A 15,945-nucleotide genomic window follows, 5' to 3' on the forward strand; every position below is an offset into this window, starting at 1 on the left:
CTGACGGAAGGAGGCTGCTGTATTGGGATGGCTGCGCTGGGCGCCGGCTGGCGGGCTGGCGTTGGGACTACCGGAAAGGATGCGACCCAAACCAACTCCTGTTGGGATGGCGAGCCTGATGACTACACATCACAGTCCGCGCATGCCGCCGAGCCTGGACGTGCGATCTTTCTCTCACGTATCTATCTACTCACACACGCTCTAGCACACCCAGGAGATAGAGGGTGGCTTCCCTTCCAAGGAAAACTGGGTTGAGCCCGTACCACACCGCAGCCTCCGCCTGAGGAAAACTGCATCCGCTCCCCCTCGTCCGATACATTCTTATGCGCCCGATCAATCCTGTTGCGCTCTCTTCTCTTATCACTGTGGACCATCATCACCGTCCAGGTGTCCATTCAATGGCTTGCGGCCAGACGCCACTCCCCTCATAAGCCTGACTCACACACCGGCAAGCTCCCCACCCTCAATTGCATCCAGCAGCCTCAGAGTGGCAGAGCTGGGCAGATCCACCCCAACTCAAATCAAACCGATTGCGAAATGCAGCCTCAAGCTTCTACACGCTCACGTACGAGAGTTGCCAACACCTCGCCTCTTTGCATCAACCCGTTCCCAACTCACAAGTCGCTGCACCGCCTCCTTAAAGCAGAGCGCTGCCCTTGATCGCCTCAATCAGGATGAGGCTAGTCAGGCCCATCATGGCGGCGCGGCCGTTGATCTTCTCAACCTGTCATGAGACATGGAGGTAATGGGAGCATTGGAAAGTCAAAAGCAGTGTGCAAAAGGCGCGTGCAGGCTGTGTGCAGGAGAACGGAGGGAGGCGAAGCGACAGCCTTGGGGCCCTTGAAAATGAGGGCACACAGGGACCCCAGGTACCGGCTGTCAACCCCAAGCCGCCTACCCATCAAAATAGGCCGTAGTCCAGCAGCAGACATTCCCATGCTCGCAGCAACAGCAGCAAACCCTTCCATCGCGCATACACTCACCCAGGGCGTGAGCGGGCCGAAGGCCTCCCCAGTGTTGGATCCAAGCATGATGGGCATGAGCGAGGCGTAGGTGATGAAGGTGATGACCATCAGGACCTGTGGCAGGTGAGGGGAGGCGGCGTTGGCGACAGCGGGACGCATGTAGGCGGCGGCGCAACCAGCACAAGATGGGAGGCAGGATTCATACTTTGCAGTACACGGATGAGGGGACGAACACGGTGTGCACGTGTGACCCGTCGTGGGCCAAGCAGATCACGCCAAGCAAACAAGCCAACCACCACGGGCTGCCGCGCCCCGGGGGCTTTCACATGTGGGAAGCCAACTTTGGGTCAAAGCCGGCTTAACAGGCGAAGCCGATTCACGTGCGAAACCAACTATGTTTCAACCTTGCTTCGTCTCTCTTGCTTATTACTCAGGTACGTGGACACGCAACTGACGTGTGGGCGCGGGTGTGGGTGGCCTTCACCTTTACCTTCACCTTCACCTTCACCCACACCTTCACCTTCACCCTCACCCTCAGCACGCTACTAGCCGCCCACAATCTCCACGTCACTGTCGCTGTCGCTGGCCAGGTCCATGGCCTCGGCCTTGCGCAGGGCGTCCGCCAGCTTGGCGTGCTTGCTGAGCCGCTTCCAGTTGTTCCAGCGGCTGTAGTGGCGGGCGCACAGTGGCACGCCGTTGGCCCCCCAGCGCTTCACCGCCGGAGTCTCCTCCTGCTCCACCTCGCACGCCGCACAGCTGCCCAGTGGCTTGCCGTGTACCTTGCCCTGTGCCTTGTTGCAGGCAATCACAGTCTGCTTGCGGCCCGCGGCCACCGCCTCGGCGTTGGCTGGGTCGAAAATCCCCTTCCCGCGCTCGAAGCACGCAGCGCCGCCCTGCTTGCCGCCAGCCCGACCGCGGATGCGGCAGCCAATCTGGTAGGCCGCTGGCTGGATATCCAGCGGCATCATGGGCAGCGGCCGTGTTGGCTGGCATGCTTGCGCCGCTGGCGCCGCCGCTGCTGCTGCCGTGTCCATGGCCGACGCCAGCGCCTTCAGCTGCACAGAGCTGCGAGGCCCGAGGTCTGCCACCCGCGTCAGGCTCCACTTGTCGGGCTTGCCGTCGGGCTAGAGTCGCATTTTGGGTACTAGTAGCCATTGACGGCAAGCCCGACAAGTGGAGCCTGACGCGGGTGGCAGACCTCGGGCCACGCAGCTCTGTGCAGCTGAAGGCGCTGGCGTCGGCCATGGACACGGCAGCAGCAGCGGCGGCGCCAGCGGCGCAAGCATGCCAGCCAACACGGCCGCTGCCCATGATGCCGCTGGATATCCAGCCAGCGGCCTACCAGATTGGCTGCCGCATCTGCGGTCGGGCTGGCGGCGCCGCCTGCTTCGAGCGCGGGAAGGGGATTTTCGACCCAGCCAACGTCGAGGCGGTGGCCGGGGGCCGCAAGCAGACTGTGATTGCCTGCAACAAGGCACAGGGCGAGGCACACCGCAAGCCACTGGGCAGCTGCGCGGCGTGCGAGGTGGAGCAGGAGGAGACTCCGGCGGTGAAGCGCTGGGGGGCCAACGGCGTGCCGCTGTGCGCCCGCCACAACAGCCGCTGGAACAACTGGAAGCGGCTCGGCAAGAACGCCAAGCTGGCGGACGCCCTGCGCAAGGCCGAGGCCATGGACCTGGCCAGCGACAGCGACAGTGACGTGGAGATTGTGGGCGGCTCATAGCGTGCTGAGGGTGAGGGTGAAGGTGAAGGTGTGGGTGAAGGTGAAGGTGTGGGTGTGGGTGAAGGTGAAGGTGTGGGTGAAGGTGAAGGTGAGGGTGAGGACCTTCACTCCTTCGCCGAGGTTAGGCCTGGGGGTGCTTACGGGACCCTGTCCTAACTTTGCCTCTTACTGCTCGACCAGGTTTCAGTCCATGCGGATCTGTTCGTTTCAGCCACCATACCACCCAAACCCTTGTGCGCCCCCGCGTTCGCGGCTTCTTACCTTGTGCCCATCCCTCCTCAACCCCGATCCCGGCACCGACTACCTGCATCCGCAGACCTGACCCAAACCGCAATTCATTTCACCCGAACGTTTGCGCCCTTCATGTGCACACACCTTCAAAATGATGCGCATCCCCATCCCCAGGTCAGCGGCATCAGCTTATCCCGCCAACTACACACGGTTTCTCCCTTGGGATACCCAGCTCCCAAGTCCCCACGCCCCACCGTGCTCGCTGCCAAGAAAGGGCCCCCCCCGCCTCCCATCGAGCCCACGCGCCCCTCACCAGCACGGGCTGCTCCGCCAGCTGCTCGCCCACGGACTTGCCGCTGGTGATCTCGCCGAGCACAGCAGTCACCACAGACACCATGGCGATACTGTCGCACACACACGCACGGGGCCGCGCAGGTCAGTGCGGTGCTTCCAGACCTAGGGTGCGGCCGGGGTGCACTGAAACGTGCCACTCCTCCAGGCAGTTACGGAGAACTGAATGAGAAAGACATTGCGCGCGGACCCGGCGGGCCTTTCTGCAAGCAACATGCGCGTCCATTCAACACGCCCGTCCATGCAACACCCCAGCCAACGCGCGCCTTTGCAACCGCTCTCACCGGCCGTTGTTGATCTCAGCGGCGGGACCCTTCATGCCCACAACATCTGCGCAGGTGTGCGGCGTGTCAAGGTACTCAGGAAGGCCCGGAAGGTGATCGTTCAGTACCATGGGCGAGTGAGGATGGTGTCCGACCTCAGGGTGCTGCACCCAGTCGCAACTCAAATCGCCCGCCTCGTCGCTCTTATCTAGATCACGCAACAACAAGACTCTCATTATTACAAACGCACCTCCCAGGCCCTTGGGCTTGAGGTCGCCCCCGGATGGCAGCACGATGGGGCTCTCCAGCCGCTTCTCGGCCTCAGCAGCAGCGCGAACTACCACAGAGCGAGTCGAGCGGCGCAGGCTGACACGGCTCAGGCCAGCCGGAGAGGCAGTGAAGGCGCGGATAGTGGCCATTTTCCTCAGCAAGCTGCTCTAGTTTCAATGACTAAAGTTTCAAGTAGATGCGAAAAAAATGAAATGACAGTGTACCATATGGTATTTGCTGGTCTTTGATTGCCGAGTGCCTTTGCTTGCCGATGCACTGATACCTGCAGTTTCGCGGATTTACTCTCAATGCATCAAACATACATATCCTTACAGCTGCAAAGCAGGAGCCCGAGCGAGTGTGCTCGTGCGAGTTCGGCCACTTTGGATGGCAACTTGGATGCCTAGAGTCCCCAGCGTCCCCAACCAGTTTCTTCCGGAACGTGCTCAGCGGGCGTGCGTCATGTGTGAGGAGGTGTCGGGGGCGTGGTGTTGCTGGTTCAGACCCATATTCCGCAGCTCCTGCCGCCGCTGCCGCAGTGCCGACGGCGTTAGGCCCTGCGCCAGTGATGCAGGCACATGGTCATGGGTCTGCGACTAGCAAGCTATGGCAGTGAACGGCACTGCAGTCCTCCTAAGACAAATGAGTAGCTCACCCACAGCTGGCATCAGCCTACGCCTGCGCATGCATGCTTTGGCATGCTTCCCGTGCCTTACCAGCCCGCCTGACCCTGCCTGCCCAGGCGTATCCCACGCCACGCGCTCCACAGGCCATCACGCTGCCCCCAACACCCGGGACCCACCCAATCCCACCCCTGCCCTAGCCCTCTCCCCAGCCACCCCTCTCCTCACCCTGAAGCTCTCCACCAGCGCTGCGGCGGACGGCAGCCCCAGCACCGCTGCCAGCAGCTGCTGCGCGCCAGCCTCCAGACGCGCCACACGTGTGCCCAGCGCGGCGCACCCTGCCGGACCGCGGGGGCGCGAGGGCACGGGGCCAGGCATGTGTGATCAAGAATTGGGGAGGACACGGGGCAGGCACCCCTGCCTCGGGAGTAGGGAGCAGGGAGCCGGGCAGCACTAGGAGCCCCGTACAGGCGGTCCACATCCCAGCCGCCCAGCCGCCAACCCACCCGTCCGCAGCTGTGAACGGACCCCCCCCCGGGCACCCCATGCCGCATGGGCTTATTGCCGCCTGAGACCAGCTCTCACCGTCTTTGGTCTCGGGTATGCCGCTGGCCGCCTCCTCCGCCAGCAGGTCCCTCAGCAGGGCGGTGGCTCCGGCCTGGGCGCTGGGCTTGCTGGTGGCGCCCGGCATGACCTGGACAGCAGGAGCAGGAGTTGAGTGATTGGGGGCGGAGGCGGAGATGCACCACACCAAGCTACCGGACCACAGGGATACTGGTGACTGGCACCTTGGTGGCGGGAGCGGCACGCTAGTTCGCTGCGGTGCCTGCCCCTTACGTCACCACCTCCAGGTCCCGCTTGCAACCGCGGGCCCACAAGCACAGCATCCCGTTCGGCGCTGCGCGGCGCCGTGGCCATCTTGCCCGCTCCTCTGCCCGCCACGCAGCCCCCTCCCCTCCCCGCCCCGCGGCCACCCCCTGCGACCCACCCGTGCCGCCGCCAGTGCTGCCGCGTGCTCGCCCGCGTCGAAGTACCACAGGGTCACTGCGTGCCGCTGGGCCGCGCCGTGGGTGGGCATCACCTGTGGCGGCGCAGCGGGAGCCATATGGGTCAACGGGCGTCACGCGGCGTGCGGACGGTGGGAGATGAGGGAGGGCGGAGGAAGGTGCGGGAAATGCGGGGATGGTAAACGCCATGAACACGTGCGTCTGGCACCTTCCAGCCCCCTGCCTGCTTCCCTTACCTCGTGCGCCACCTCGGCCGATAAGAACACGGCGACACGCCCCGCCACAGGGAGCACGTCCACCTGCTCGGCGGCACCCTGGGGGTGGGGTGGGCGGGATGGGAATGGGGGCGTGATCGGTGAAGTGATAAGGGTTGCAGTTGCAGGGATCACATGTACAATGGGCGCCGCGGCGTTGATGCACCACATACAAAAAAAGGAGACATGTTGTGGCAACGATACAGGTGGCGACTGGCTAGGCCGGACGAAGCTATGCGCGAAGCATGCGCGCTTGACGCGCGTGGCGGTAGCTCTAGCTCTGTACGCGAAACCTCGGCTTATCCGCACACCAGCGGTATGCGAGTTGGGTCCGCAGAGTCCCGACCCCACAACCCCACGCCCACGCCCACGCCCACGCCTGCCTGGCGCACGGGGAACAGCCTCAGGGCTCCACCCTGCTCCTCCTTCCAGCCGGGGTTGAGGTACGTCAGCACCGTCAGCCGCCGCCCGTCCATACTGCGGTGGTGCGTGTGGGCGGCGCCGTGTGTTGTTGACATGTGTGTGTGGGGGGGGGGGGGCGGCGGCGGCAGGCTGTGTGTCTGACGTGGATCGACAGGTGTGGTTGTGTGGATGATGCAGATTGCAGTCGGCAGTGTTGAGCAGCCGCGCGCGTCCCGTAAGACTCACGTGGTGTTGTCGATGTGCTTGGCGAAGCGCGCGCCCTTGCCCTGCGAGATGGAACGAGTAGGAAGATGAGGGGGCGACGTTGGCAGACTGGGCGTGTCGGTGCCACCCGCAACCTGTCAATCGTCCTTACCACCACGACCTCGGACTCCTAGATATAGATTCTGCGCAACAGTCCCAGCTCTGTCTGGCGCTCGCTTTCCTCTGCATCCCACACTCCCTACCCTGCCCGACTTTACCCCCTGCACCCCTCTCCTCCTCCTCATTGGGCTCAGCCATGCATTACCCTTCCCCTTCCCCTCCCTCTCCCCTCACCGGGTAAATGGCCATCATGGCGTCACTCCGCCTGTGCAGCCCAGCCAGATAGGCCAGCCGCGGCCGCAGCCCCTCGAACACCAGCTCGTCCACGTCAGCAAGCAGCTGGGGGGCGGGAGGTGGGGAGGGGGGTGGGGTACATTCATGATTAGTAAAGGGGGATTGGCAGGAGGCAGACAGGGTGCCAGGGAGGTAGAAGACGGGAGGTAGAACAGCAGAGGAGGTGCAAGGGATGGGTTGGAGCCGTCAGCCCTACAGCCCATCCCTAGTACTTAAGGCACGGGCGGCCCTCGCCCGTGCCCTCCGTTCCCACCCCACTCCCCAACCCCCCACGCCGCCGTTACCCCGCCACCCCACGCTCTCCTCCTCGCTTTTCTGCATTGGGTTCGGTTCCATTTGGCCGGGTAGCTACACCCCCTGGATTCTGGGTTGGCAGTGGTTTATTATGGAGTCGGAATGAACTATCACCACCCACCCACCCACCCAACCACCCAACCACCCACCCACCCACCCCACACACACGCACGCACCCCTGGCTCGCCCGCACCTGCTGCAGCTGCAGGAAGCCGCAGGGCCGCCTGACGCCGTCCTTGACGAAGGCGGTGGCGCCCAGCGCCCCGTCATCCAGCCACAGCACTACGTCCCCGCGCACGGCGTTGACGGAGATCTGGGCACCCGCCTCGGCCTCCTTGCCCACCCAGATCAGGCTGCGTTGGGGCGGGGAGGGATGGAGGGCGGGGTTGCAAAGATGGTTGGGAAAGCGGTATAGGATGGAGGACGGGGGGGGGGCGAGGGGATATGTGGCGGGGCGGGGAGGGAAAGGTGTGGGGAAGAGGGGGTGCGCGCTGCACGGGCCAGCCATGTGCAAATTAAAGCGGCCTGGCACTTGCCAACCTGCTGCCCCGTCCCAGTGCTCCGTCCCAGTGCCCCGTCCCCGGTGTTCCACGGTCGCCCTCCCCCCGCCCCCTCACCCCGGGCTGTAGTGCTCGTGCATCACCTCAAGCTCCTTGCGTGCCGCCCGGATCGCGTCTGTGAGTGTGGAAGACGGGCGGGCGCGGTTGTGAGCCTCCACTGCGGTTGGGGCGGCCAGCAGCTGGCGCGACAGCAACTATCGAGGGATGCCAAACGGCATCAACCAATCGCCTCGCCCACGACCCGAACCCAGCACCCACGATTACAACTGGCAGCTGCACCTCACACCCCTGGAGTCCCGGACCTACACGCTGCAACACACCCACGCACCCGTTCTAACCACCCATTCCACCCACCCACTCCGCCCACCACCCACTCCACGCACCCTCGCTGACGTAGTTGTCCAGTACGGCGTACCCGTACGCGTCCAGGCTAGCGGCCACCTGGTCCAGCAGCGACCCGCACCGGGCCCGCTGCCGAGCCGCCGCCGCACCGCTGGGCGCCTTGCGCAGCCCTAGCAGCTCGGCCATGGCGGCCTGTGAGAGGAAGACAACGTGAGGTACCGTAGTATGTGCGTGTGCAAGTTACAAAGATTGATGTGATCAAAATAACGGTGCGCAATGCCACTCGCGTGCACTGGCGGCCGGCGCACCTCGCATTCCAGTATCCCCAGCTCTCACCACCAACCTCACTCACAGCCTTCCGGCGCCGTGCCCCGCCTCTCCCGCCTACATTTCCCTGGTGCCGCGCCCATCTACCCCAGGTGCCTGCCCCTCTTACCACCCCTTGTGTCCGGAGCGCTCTTTGCCCTTCCAGCCCAACCCACCGTCTGCGCGTGTGCGGTGATGCGCAGTCCGTTGGCAATGGCCAGATACCGGCAGTCGATGGCAGGCGCCACAGGCGGCAGCCCCGCCGGCAGAGGCGGCGGCGGCGGCAGGTCGGGCGCCGTGAAGGAGAAGCCGGCATCCCGACTGGCCGTGCCACCGGTGGGCTCAAAGGCCGCAGCAACCTTCGCGGCATTCACGCGCGCGTCGCCGCGCACCCCCACGCCATCGCCGCCATTGCTGCTGTTCCTGCTGCTGCTGGCGCCGTGGCTGTTGCTGCTACTGCCGATGCCGCTCTGGCAGCTGTCGCTGCTGTGGATGGGGCTGTCAGGGGCGGCGGTGCTACTGCTGCTGACAGCGCTGGCCGCCGGAGGGGAGACGCCGTGCAAGGGGCGTGGGTCGGTGGGGACGGCCGGTGGCGAGTTGCAGTAGAAGTCAGCGTAGAGGGCCGCGTCGTCCACGGCAGTAGCAGCTGCAGCAGCTGCGCCGGTAGTGAGTGTGGCTGTAGCAGCGCGCGCGGGGCTGGACGATGCTGCTGCACCCGTGGCGCTGGCTGCGCTAACGCATGCATTGGAAGGCTGGCTGGGCTTTGATGCAGTTGGCGATACGCCCGCCTGCTCCAGTTCTGGTTGGGGCGCAGGCTGAGCCGCGGTCGCCGGTGCTGCTGGGGACGCTACCGCCGGAGCTTTTGGCGCCGCACGGGGACATGCTTCCACCGCTGCTATTTGGGAGGATGTAGAGGGCAAGTTACAGCTGGTGCATGCCGAGGCCCTTGCTGCTGTTGCGGGCGGCGGAGGTGGGGGCGCCGTGCTTCGGGCGACCGCCTCGCAGCTGTTTGAAACAGCTGCTGCGCTAGCGTCTCCAAAACCCAGTGAGCTGGGCTTCCCTGGTGATGCAGCGGCGCACACACCCGCTATACATGATGCCAAGGTAGCTGTAGCTTTTGCCGCAGGCGACGCGGTGAAGGTCAGCCGGCCTGTCTTCCCGCGCCAGCGAACCCGTGCTGTGTCAGGGTCCACGCCCGTCGGCAGCGGCACGCTCAGAGGAGTGGTCAGCCCCTCCGCCGTCACCACCAGCACGTTGCAATCATCTCCAGTGATCTCCACGTCGGGCGCTGGACATGGCGCGTGGATGCAGACCACAACCTCGACATCGCCGCCCTCCGCAGTATTAACGCTAAAATTCATAATTCAGGTCAGACACATTTGAATCTGGTCCTAGCTCAGGAGCGGGCAAGCAATCAATTCCATCGGTCTCGATTCAAGTTAATCAGAGTTTCGGCGAAAGCCCCTGTTGTCAAGTAGTATTTATGTATTGTCTCGCATAACAAAAGATACTATACACTGCTTCTGTGCTGCTGCTTGAAGGAACCGTTGACCTGAATTGAGTTTTGTGAGAAGCGCCTAAACTGATATCTGCTGCTCGCTGTATACCCAAAATCACATCACCGAACTGAGTTGCAAAGCCAATGGCTGCACAACGCCGTGCGACACACACGAAGTTGTAAATGTGCATGTGCCGCGGCCTCTGCCGCCGCGCTGATACTTGCACGTCCATCATGACGCCATACCTAGTATGCCTCCTGATTCTAGGACTTCTAGCAACCGCGGCATCTGGCAGCGACTCGGCGAGCTGTGTGGAGTGCCACCAGGGCTCAGCCGCTGCTGGGCAAGCGTCTCTCGACACCGCCTCGCTGGTCGGCGATGCCCCGGCGCTCGATGCCAGCAGATTCGTCGTCACGGCACTGGATCCGGTGGCTAGTCGCCGCCAGCTTCTGCAGGCCCACAGCCGGGAGGCGCTAGTGAAGGTTCGCACGCTGCTGTCGGAGCAGTTGAAGATGCCGGCGGTGGACAGCGCTAGCATGCGGCGGCGGCGCCTGCTCAGCCCAGCCAAGCCCGTGTACTCTACACAATGCCTCTACGAAGAGCCCCCGCCTCCTGAGGACTCAGGGGACGCAGCAGGGGACGCACCGCCACCGGACGCGCCGCCCAGCGCGCCCCCGCCCGACACACCCACCACCAGCACGGACAGTACCGGCAGTGCCGCAGCCACGGCCACCGTTCGCCGGAGCCTCCAGGACACCACGTCCCCGGACGCCCCACCCTCTCCCGACGCGCCTTTCTCCCCTCCCTCCCCGCCCACCGCCCCTGACTCCCCGCCCTCACCTCCGGAGACGCCCTCCTCTCCCCCCTCGCCGCCCTCCCCGCCCGCCCCGCCCCCGACGGGCCGCTGCTACTTGAACCCAGCCGTCATGGCGCACCCGGACTTTCCAGATGCGGAAAGCCCCACTGAGATCATGCTGATGCGGACCGCGTTTTGGAGCTACCAGTGCATGTTTGAGAACAAGAAGCGGAGGTGGGCGCGCGCGTGTATGCGTACGTGTGTGTGGTTGCGCATGTGGTGTCAGGAGGAGCTGGTCATGGTGGCACATGCAGCGTGTGCTATTGGCTGTGCGGGCAGTCGCGGCAGGATTGGGATTCCTTGTGCCTATTCCACTTTTGCGACGCACGCATGTCGCGTGCGTCATCTTTACGCACACATGAGCAGGCACACACGCGCACACGCACCGTATGCAGTATGCACACGCGCGCGAATGTACCCATTACCCCGCCTGTGCAGGTGCGGCACGTACCTGCACCCGCCGTACGACTGCCGCTGGAACGAGTTGCAGGAGCGCTGCATGGTGGGGCCCGACTTCCTCATCCCGCGCTTTGTGGAGTTCCTGCACTGCCGCGACGACGCCACCATCACGCCCTTCTGGCACCGCTGCTACATGATCCAAGTGGTGAGGGTGCAGGGCGGGGGGAGGGGGAGGGGGAGGGGGCTTGGCAAGGCGACGGGCAGCGTTGGGTCTGGCCAGGGGAGTCGGAAAGGGGTTTGCGGGCGCTGTGGGTGGATGTGTGCTGTAGTCGTGATTGCGGAAGTGTGCTACGGAAGTCTCGCACATTCGCGTGAAGCGGGGGCGGGGCAGCTGCAGAAGGGGTACAAGCAGGGTTGGTGCAAGGCTGGGTGGGCACAGGGCTAAGGAAAGGATGTCCACGCTGGTCGTTGGTACTGGGTCCACGTGTAGGAAGGGCTGGGGTTCAGCAGGACTGCATGGAGCCCCGCAGCCGGCAGCTCCTCCAATCCCACCCTGTTGCGCATGCCATTCATCGCCGCCGCCCACCCCAAAACCCCACATCCCGAACCCCCAACCCCCACATCGACACCACCTCGCAGTTGACCGAGGACAGCAGCAACTGCGGCCAGCCGGACGGCGACTGGGCGCGCTGCTGGTTCTTCCCGGCGCGCGATGACGTGGAGGGGGAGGTGGACACGTGCGGGCCGGACGAGGCGGGCGGCGTGCCGGACCGTGACACGTACGACAGTCTGGTGGCCAGCATGCGGAACGGTGAGCGGCAGGGCCACACACGCCAGGACAGATACGGAGAGGGGGGGCTGTAGATACCAGCCCAAAGTAAACCAAACCCAATGCTATGGGGGCCGGACGCGGACCGAAGCACAGCGCAACAGCGGGCGGTATGGTACCAGTGCCCATGAAGGGGGGAGGTGGGCAAGGAAGAAGGGCAGGGTGGAGGGAACACGGGGGGAGAATGGACCCATGGATGCAGGCGACCAGACAGCCGCCGCCGCCATATGGCTCTGCGCAGCACCGCGGCGTGCATGCGCTCACGCGCTGGGCCTGTCCCCCTCCCGCGCACCAGGCACCTGGGAGCGCGACTGGTACGGCGAGTGCCCAACCGCCGACCTGGTCTACACGCTGGCCTCCGCCTGCCCCTACCCGGCCGGCGACCAAGGCGACGCCGACTGCGCCGCCGACCCCTCCTGCGTGCTGACGCCCTCGCGCCCCACCGAGTACGGCAGGTGCCGCCTCAAGGACGATCTGCTGTGGGACGCCATCTTCGGCGCGGTGGGTACCGGGGTCACACATGGGGAACTGGGTGACTGGGCTTGCCGGGTGCAGCAGCGGTGCGGTTGCGGGGTGGCAGGAAGCGGGAGTGTGGGCGGGCGCTGCGTGTGTCTGCTGCGCTACGTTGCGTTAGCTGCTGTCGTCCGTTGAGTGTCGCGCGCCTCGTGTGCGCAGCTGCATTGCAGGCGCGTGCGCTGACGATCTCTACGATCAAAGCCCCTTACCCACAAACGCCTGCAATCCCGTCGGTGGCCAACCACAGGGCTCGGAGCTGTTCAACATGACTAACGCCGCCATGGCCGAGTGCGCCGCCGCCTCGGGCAGCTATGACGCCTGCATGGCAGCAGGCAGCCTGGCACCGGAGCCCGGCGCGGCGGTGCCCATCGACGACTCAAAGTTCCCGGATCCCAACCTGACCTTCATTGAGGAGATCACGGACGGCGCCGCGGGTCCCGGGCTGAGGGCGGGTGGGCTGCTGCTGGCGGTGCTGCTGGCGGCGTCGCTGGCGCTGATGCAGGGGGTGCTTATTGGGGATGGCTGGGCAAGGTGATGGGAAGGGGAAGGGGAAGGCCCCCCCCCCGTGATGTTTAGGGTCGTTGCCTGTACGACTATCATCTGGTCTGCATACCGAGTGAGTGATGGCCGGGCAGTGAGCGAGGTGGAAGCGGGATGCGCTCATCGTAAAGAGGCAGGCGTCAATCTTGGAACGCGTTAGCTCTGCCGCATGAGTAATTGTAAAGTGCTGTAAGCCATGGAATGGGTCAACCCACCGACCTACTGTCTGGCCGCCGCTCGATCATAAATTCATAACTCTGGCAGCCAGACGCCGGTCCATCTGTAAAGCAGAAAGCCATGATGCGTGCACACACTCCAACTGTAGTTCCTCTATGCATGAGCTGTCCAAACTATCAATAATTGTTGCTCCATGGGATGGGAACAATGGATGTTCCCCCAGCCACAACTCTTCTTCACGGCGTTCTCCGCTGACAGGGGTCGTATCTTGTTTTTGGGGTAATGTCTAGCTCCAGACAAAAACGGCCCGGTGGCTGCCGTCTTTTGTCTGGGCACATGGCGGTATGGGGGCTTCTCCATAGGAATTGGGACAAAACCCGCCCCAAACCCGGGCCAACAAAGTCTCGCCCCAGACATTAGCCCCCGGGAGGAATGTCTAGGAAACGGCCAAAATGGCCAATTAATGTCTGGAGACATTAAGATAGGAGCCCTGTCCGCTGAGGTGCCTTTCCGCCCACTCTTGGAGCCCTCCCCACTTTGCGGGTGCCACCAGCGTGCCCCTCGTGCCCCTTGTCCCTGCCCGCGTGTCGTCGCGGGCCCCCATCGGCGCCACCGCCTCCGCCACTGGCGGCTGCCCCTGGACCAACATCAGGCCGCCCGGCCCCCGGCACGAGTGGCCCGCTATCACCGCCGACAGTCCCACGACTGTGTCCGAAGCTTAGCCGCAGGGCCGCATTCGGCACAGGCAGCCACATCCCGTCCAACGACACGGCCGCCGCCACCCCGGGCAGGGGCGCATCCGCATCCGCATCATTCACTTCGACCCCTACCGCCTGCGGTTGCTGCTGGGTAGGCGCTGCTGCTTCTAGGGGAGTGCTTAGACAGTGTGTGCCCTTGGACGTTGCCCAGAGCCAGCCCGGCACCTCGTAATCGTGCCTGGGGCATGATTTCGTTCGTGAGGGAATTGCGGCAAGTAAGCATCTGGTATAGGAGGGGGTTAGGGGAACTGGGCGTGGGCATTGGTGTACTGTATGTGAAGAGGTTCCAGCGTGCCTGAGGGTCCCTTCGCCATTGCCACCGACCCACCTGCCACTGGCAACGTTGAATCCTGCATCTCCAGGGCTGCCGGGGCTGAGTCCTGCGGCTGCGGCGGTGACGTTCAGCCGCACCCTGACCGCCACACAGTCCACGTCAAAGGACGAGGTGCATGCTGCCAGCACCTGCAAGGGTTGCACGGCGGCGGCACACACGAGGATTCGGAGTGAGGGTTAGTTAGTGCATGGAATGTTTCGTCAGCTAGCACAGGGCCTACATGCACCCATGTGCGTTCTTAGAGCCTCCTCATCTGGCCCATCCTCGCACACACCCGCACTTGCGTCCCGCCATTTACGATATCCTGCGTGTACAGCAACCCGCACCTCGCCAACAGCCTTGACCGCCATGCCGCCTGCCTGTCCTTTACTGGCAGCACCCACAGTAGTGCTATCAGATTGCGCGCCTGCTCCAGATGTACTTCTGCCAGCAATCCCAGATTCAGCACGAGGCATTGCGTTGGAGGAAGGCATTGCCTGCTGATGCACGCTGAAATGGGAGAGGCCCAGAGCCCGTGGGTCGGCTGCGGCAGCGTGCGCAGTCAGGGTGCTGTGCCAACCGCGGCACACGTCCGTTCGCGAGACGTGCACCCACATCTCAAGCGGGCTGGGGTTGTGGGTATCGGGCTGAATGTGGGCATTGTGATTGCTGCTGCCGCCTGTGTCTACTTTCATGGCTCTGGCAGGCCGCTGCTGCAACAGCAGGTCGCTTGGATCCTGGCTATGTCGGCGGCCCAATAGCACGTACCTGCAACGCATCCCACCGCACACGCACGCAGGAGCTAGCATTCAGTGGCTATCCTGGTGCGGTGACAGAGGGCTTCTTGCGCACAGACATGAGAAGGAGCACGCCGGCGGGCTGCCGGCCTTGCACCAACTACCGTACAGCGGCTGTTAGCCTGCTGGTTTAGCTAACGGTAAATTCCCCTTCCTTCTCCTTTGTAATCACTCTCTAAAGAAAAAAACGGTACGCACTGTTGGATGCACTCACCAACGCGTGTACAGGCAGGGGCAGGAAGTGCCGGTGCAGTCATCTTCCGCATTGGATTCCGCAGCTATTCGCAGCCAGTCGCCGTGCAGGAACAGTGCCTCGGCCTGCGGACACCAGATGGAGGTTGTCGGGCTGGTGCAGGGCTGGTGCACGGGGCTGGTGGACGACAGACGCTCATGCATGTTGGGCCCGTGCGAGTAGTCATGCCGCGGAGTAAACGCGCTAGAGCCACAGCACAAGTAAACCTTGATTGACCTGTCGAACCTTTTGGGCTGTCGCTACAGTCGCAAGGCCCATGCTTCCCAGAAAGGCGAGGGCGACCAGGCACCGTGTCACATGTCGCTGTGAGCACATCATCATACCACCCTGCACAGGTGTGGACCGCCAGGGCAATAACAGTGAGCCCGAGCGGGTCTGTACACCATTCCAGAAGACATCGGCTACACATAGGCGTTCCAAGGGAAATGGACGTCGGAACCCGGCCTTACCGACGCGACAGATGTCCGTCAAAGCATTCATCTGCGCACGTACCCGCCCAAGGAGTGGTTCCACCAGCTGCCGACTCCACCGCCACCGCCCAATTCGCTTATATGCTGATTGTGTTATGGAGGATGTATAAGTCGTCACTCGTGAACCGCTGAGATGAGCGTAAGCACGCACAGCGTCGCTTGAGCCAAAATGCCTCGAGGAAGCGGGACTAGGCACAATAGTGTGGTCGAGTCACATACTATGTATCGGTTACAATGGCATAGCAGCGTTCACTTGAACGTGTATGGGGTAAACGCTGGCGGGTCTCATGCAGGTCGTTCTGGTTGACATGACGGCGGTTAAAGGGTGC

The 15,945-nt window shown here is 63.7% G+C and overlaps 4 protein-coding genes across 4 annotated transcripts; 1 reads left to right on the forward strand and 3 right to left on the reverse strand.

Annotated features, from left to right (window-relative positions):
* Nucleotides 1-109: 109 nt before the first annotated feature.
* Nucleotides 110-4,020, reverse strand: CHLRE_13g576760v5 (uncharacterized protein). Its single transcript, XM_043069473.1, has 7 exons — nt 3,784-4,020; nt 3,555-3,600; nt 3,233-3,323; nt 2,308-2,429; nt 1,523-2,030; nt 984-1,079; nt 110-724 (listed from the first exon to the last, which is right to left on the reverse strand). The coding sequence occupies exons 1-7, from the start codon at nt 3,950-3,952 to the stop codon at nt 638-640; spliced, it is 1,119 nt and encodes a 372-aa protein (XP_042917448.1). The 5' UTR covers nt 3,953-4,020; the 3' UTR covers nt 110-637.
* Nucleotides 4,021-4,120: 100 nt separating this feature from the next.
* CHLRE_13g576800v5 (uncharacterized protein) lies at nt 4,121-9,617 on the reverse strand. Its single transcript, XM_043069474.1, has 12 exons — nt 8,386-9,617; nt 7,945-8,095; nt 7,619-7,676; nt 7,195-7,354; nt 6,648-6,752; nt 6,336-6,376; nt 6,071-6,164; nt 5,670-5,747; nt 5,415-5,507; nt 5,012-5,120; nt 4,655-4,764; nt 4,121-4,360 (listed from the first exon to the last, which is right to left on the reverse strand). Exons 1-12 carry the CDS (start codon nt 9,568-9,570, stop codon nt 4,250-4,252), a joined length of 2,295 nt encoding a protein of 764 aa, XP_042917449.1. The 5' UTR covers nt 9,571-9,617; the 3' UTR covers nt 4,121-4,249.
* Nucleotides 9,618-9,717: 100 nt separating this feature from the next.
* Nucleotides 9,718-12,869, forward strand: CHLRE_13g576850v5 (uncharacterized protein). The gene is made up of 5 exons (XM_043069475.1): nt 9,718-10,738; nt 11,003-11,168; nt 11,603-11,774; nt 12,088-12,293; nt 12,556-12,869. Exons 1-5 carry the CDS (start codon nt 9,942-9,944, stop codon nt 12,841-12,843), a joined length of 1,629 nt encoding a protein of 542 aa, XP_042917450.1. The 5' UTR covers nt 9,718-9,941; the 3' UTR covers nt 12,844-12,869.
* A 2-nt stretch (nt 12,870-12,871) lies between these two features.
* Nucleotides 12,872-15,847, reverse strand: CHLRE_13g576900v5 (uncharacterized protein). The gene is made up of 6 exons (XM_043069476.1): nt 15,591-15,847; nt 15,372-15,473; nt 15,108-15,211; nt 14,444-14,864; nt 14,112-14,245; nt 12,872-13,961 (listed from the first exon to the last, which is right to left on the reverse strand). The coding sequence occupies exons 1-6, from the start codon at nt 15,624-15,626 to the stop codon at nt 13,502-13,504; spliced, it is 1,257 nt and encodes a 418-aa protein (XP_042917451.1). The 5' UTR covers nt 15,627-15,847; the 3' UTR covers nt 12,872-13,501.
* Nucleotides 15,848-15,945: the final 98 nt, after the last annotated feature.

The sequence above is a fragment of the Chlamydomonas reinhardtii genome, chromosome 13 (genome assembly GCF_000002595.2).
Source record: "Chlamydomonas reinhardtii strain CC-503 cw92 mt+ chromosome 13, whole genome shotgun sequence".
NCBI classification, from domain to species: domain Eukaryota; kingdom Viridiplantae; phylum Chlorophyta; class Chlorophyceae; order Chlamydomonadales; family Chlamydomonadaceae; genus Chlamydomonas; species Chlamydomonas reinhardtii.

Excerpts from the sequence above, each read along its gene's own strand:
- CHLRE_13g576850v5 (XM_043069475.1), top strand. The coding sequence starts at position 9,942 with ATGACGCCATACCTAGTATGCCTCCTGATTCTAGGACTTCTAGCAACC. Across the intron at positions 11,169-11,602 it reads GCTGCTACATGATCCAAGTG|TTGACCGAGGACAGCAGCAA; the intron begins GTGAGGGTGCAG and ends ACCACCTCGCAG. Across the intron at positions 12,294-12,555 it reads GGGACGCCATCTTCGGCGCG|GGCTCGGAGCTGTTCAACAT; the intron begins GTGGGTACCGGG and ends GGCCAACCACAG.
- CHLRE_13g576800v5 (XM_043069474.1), bottom strand. The coding sequence starts at position 9,570 with ATGAATTTTAGCGTTAATACTGCGGAGGGCGGCGATGTCGAGGTTGTG. Across the intron at positions 8,096-8,385 it reads TCACCGCACACGCGCAGACG|GCCGCCATGGCCGAGCTGCT; the intron begins GTGGGTTGGGCT and ends TTCCTCTCACAG. Across the intron at positions 6,377-6,647 it reads CCATGATGGCCATTTACCCG|GGCAAGGGCGCGCGCTTCGC; the intron begins GTGAGGGGAGAG and ends TCCATCTCGCAG.
- CHLRE_13g576760v5 (XM_043069473.1), bottom strand. The coding sequence starts at position 3,952 with ATGGCCACTATCCGCGCCTTCACTGCCTCTCCGGCTGGCCTGAGCCGT. Across the intron at positions 3,601-3,783 it reads CAAGCCCAAGGGCCTGGGAG|ATGTTGTGGGCATGAAGGGT; the intron begins GTGCGTTTGTAA and ends ACACCTGCGCAG. Across the intron at positions 3,324-3,554 it reads GCTGAGATCAACAACGGCCG|TATCGCCATGGTGTCTGTGG; the intron begins GTGAGAGCGGTT and ends TGTGTGCGACAG.
- CHLRE_13g576900v5 (XM_043069476.1), bottom strand. The coding sequence starts at position 15,626 with ATGAATGCTTTGACGGACATCTGTCGCGTCGGTAAG. Across the intron at positions 14,246-14,443 it reads CGGTCAAGGCTGTTGGCGAG|GTGCTGGCAGCATGCACCTC; the intron begins GTGCGGGTTGCT and ends CAACCCTTGCAG. Across the intron at positions 13,962-14,111 it reads TTCAACGTTGCCAGTGGCAG|GCACGATTACGAGGTGCCGG; the intron begins GTGGGTCGGTGG and ends ATCATGCCCCAG.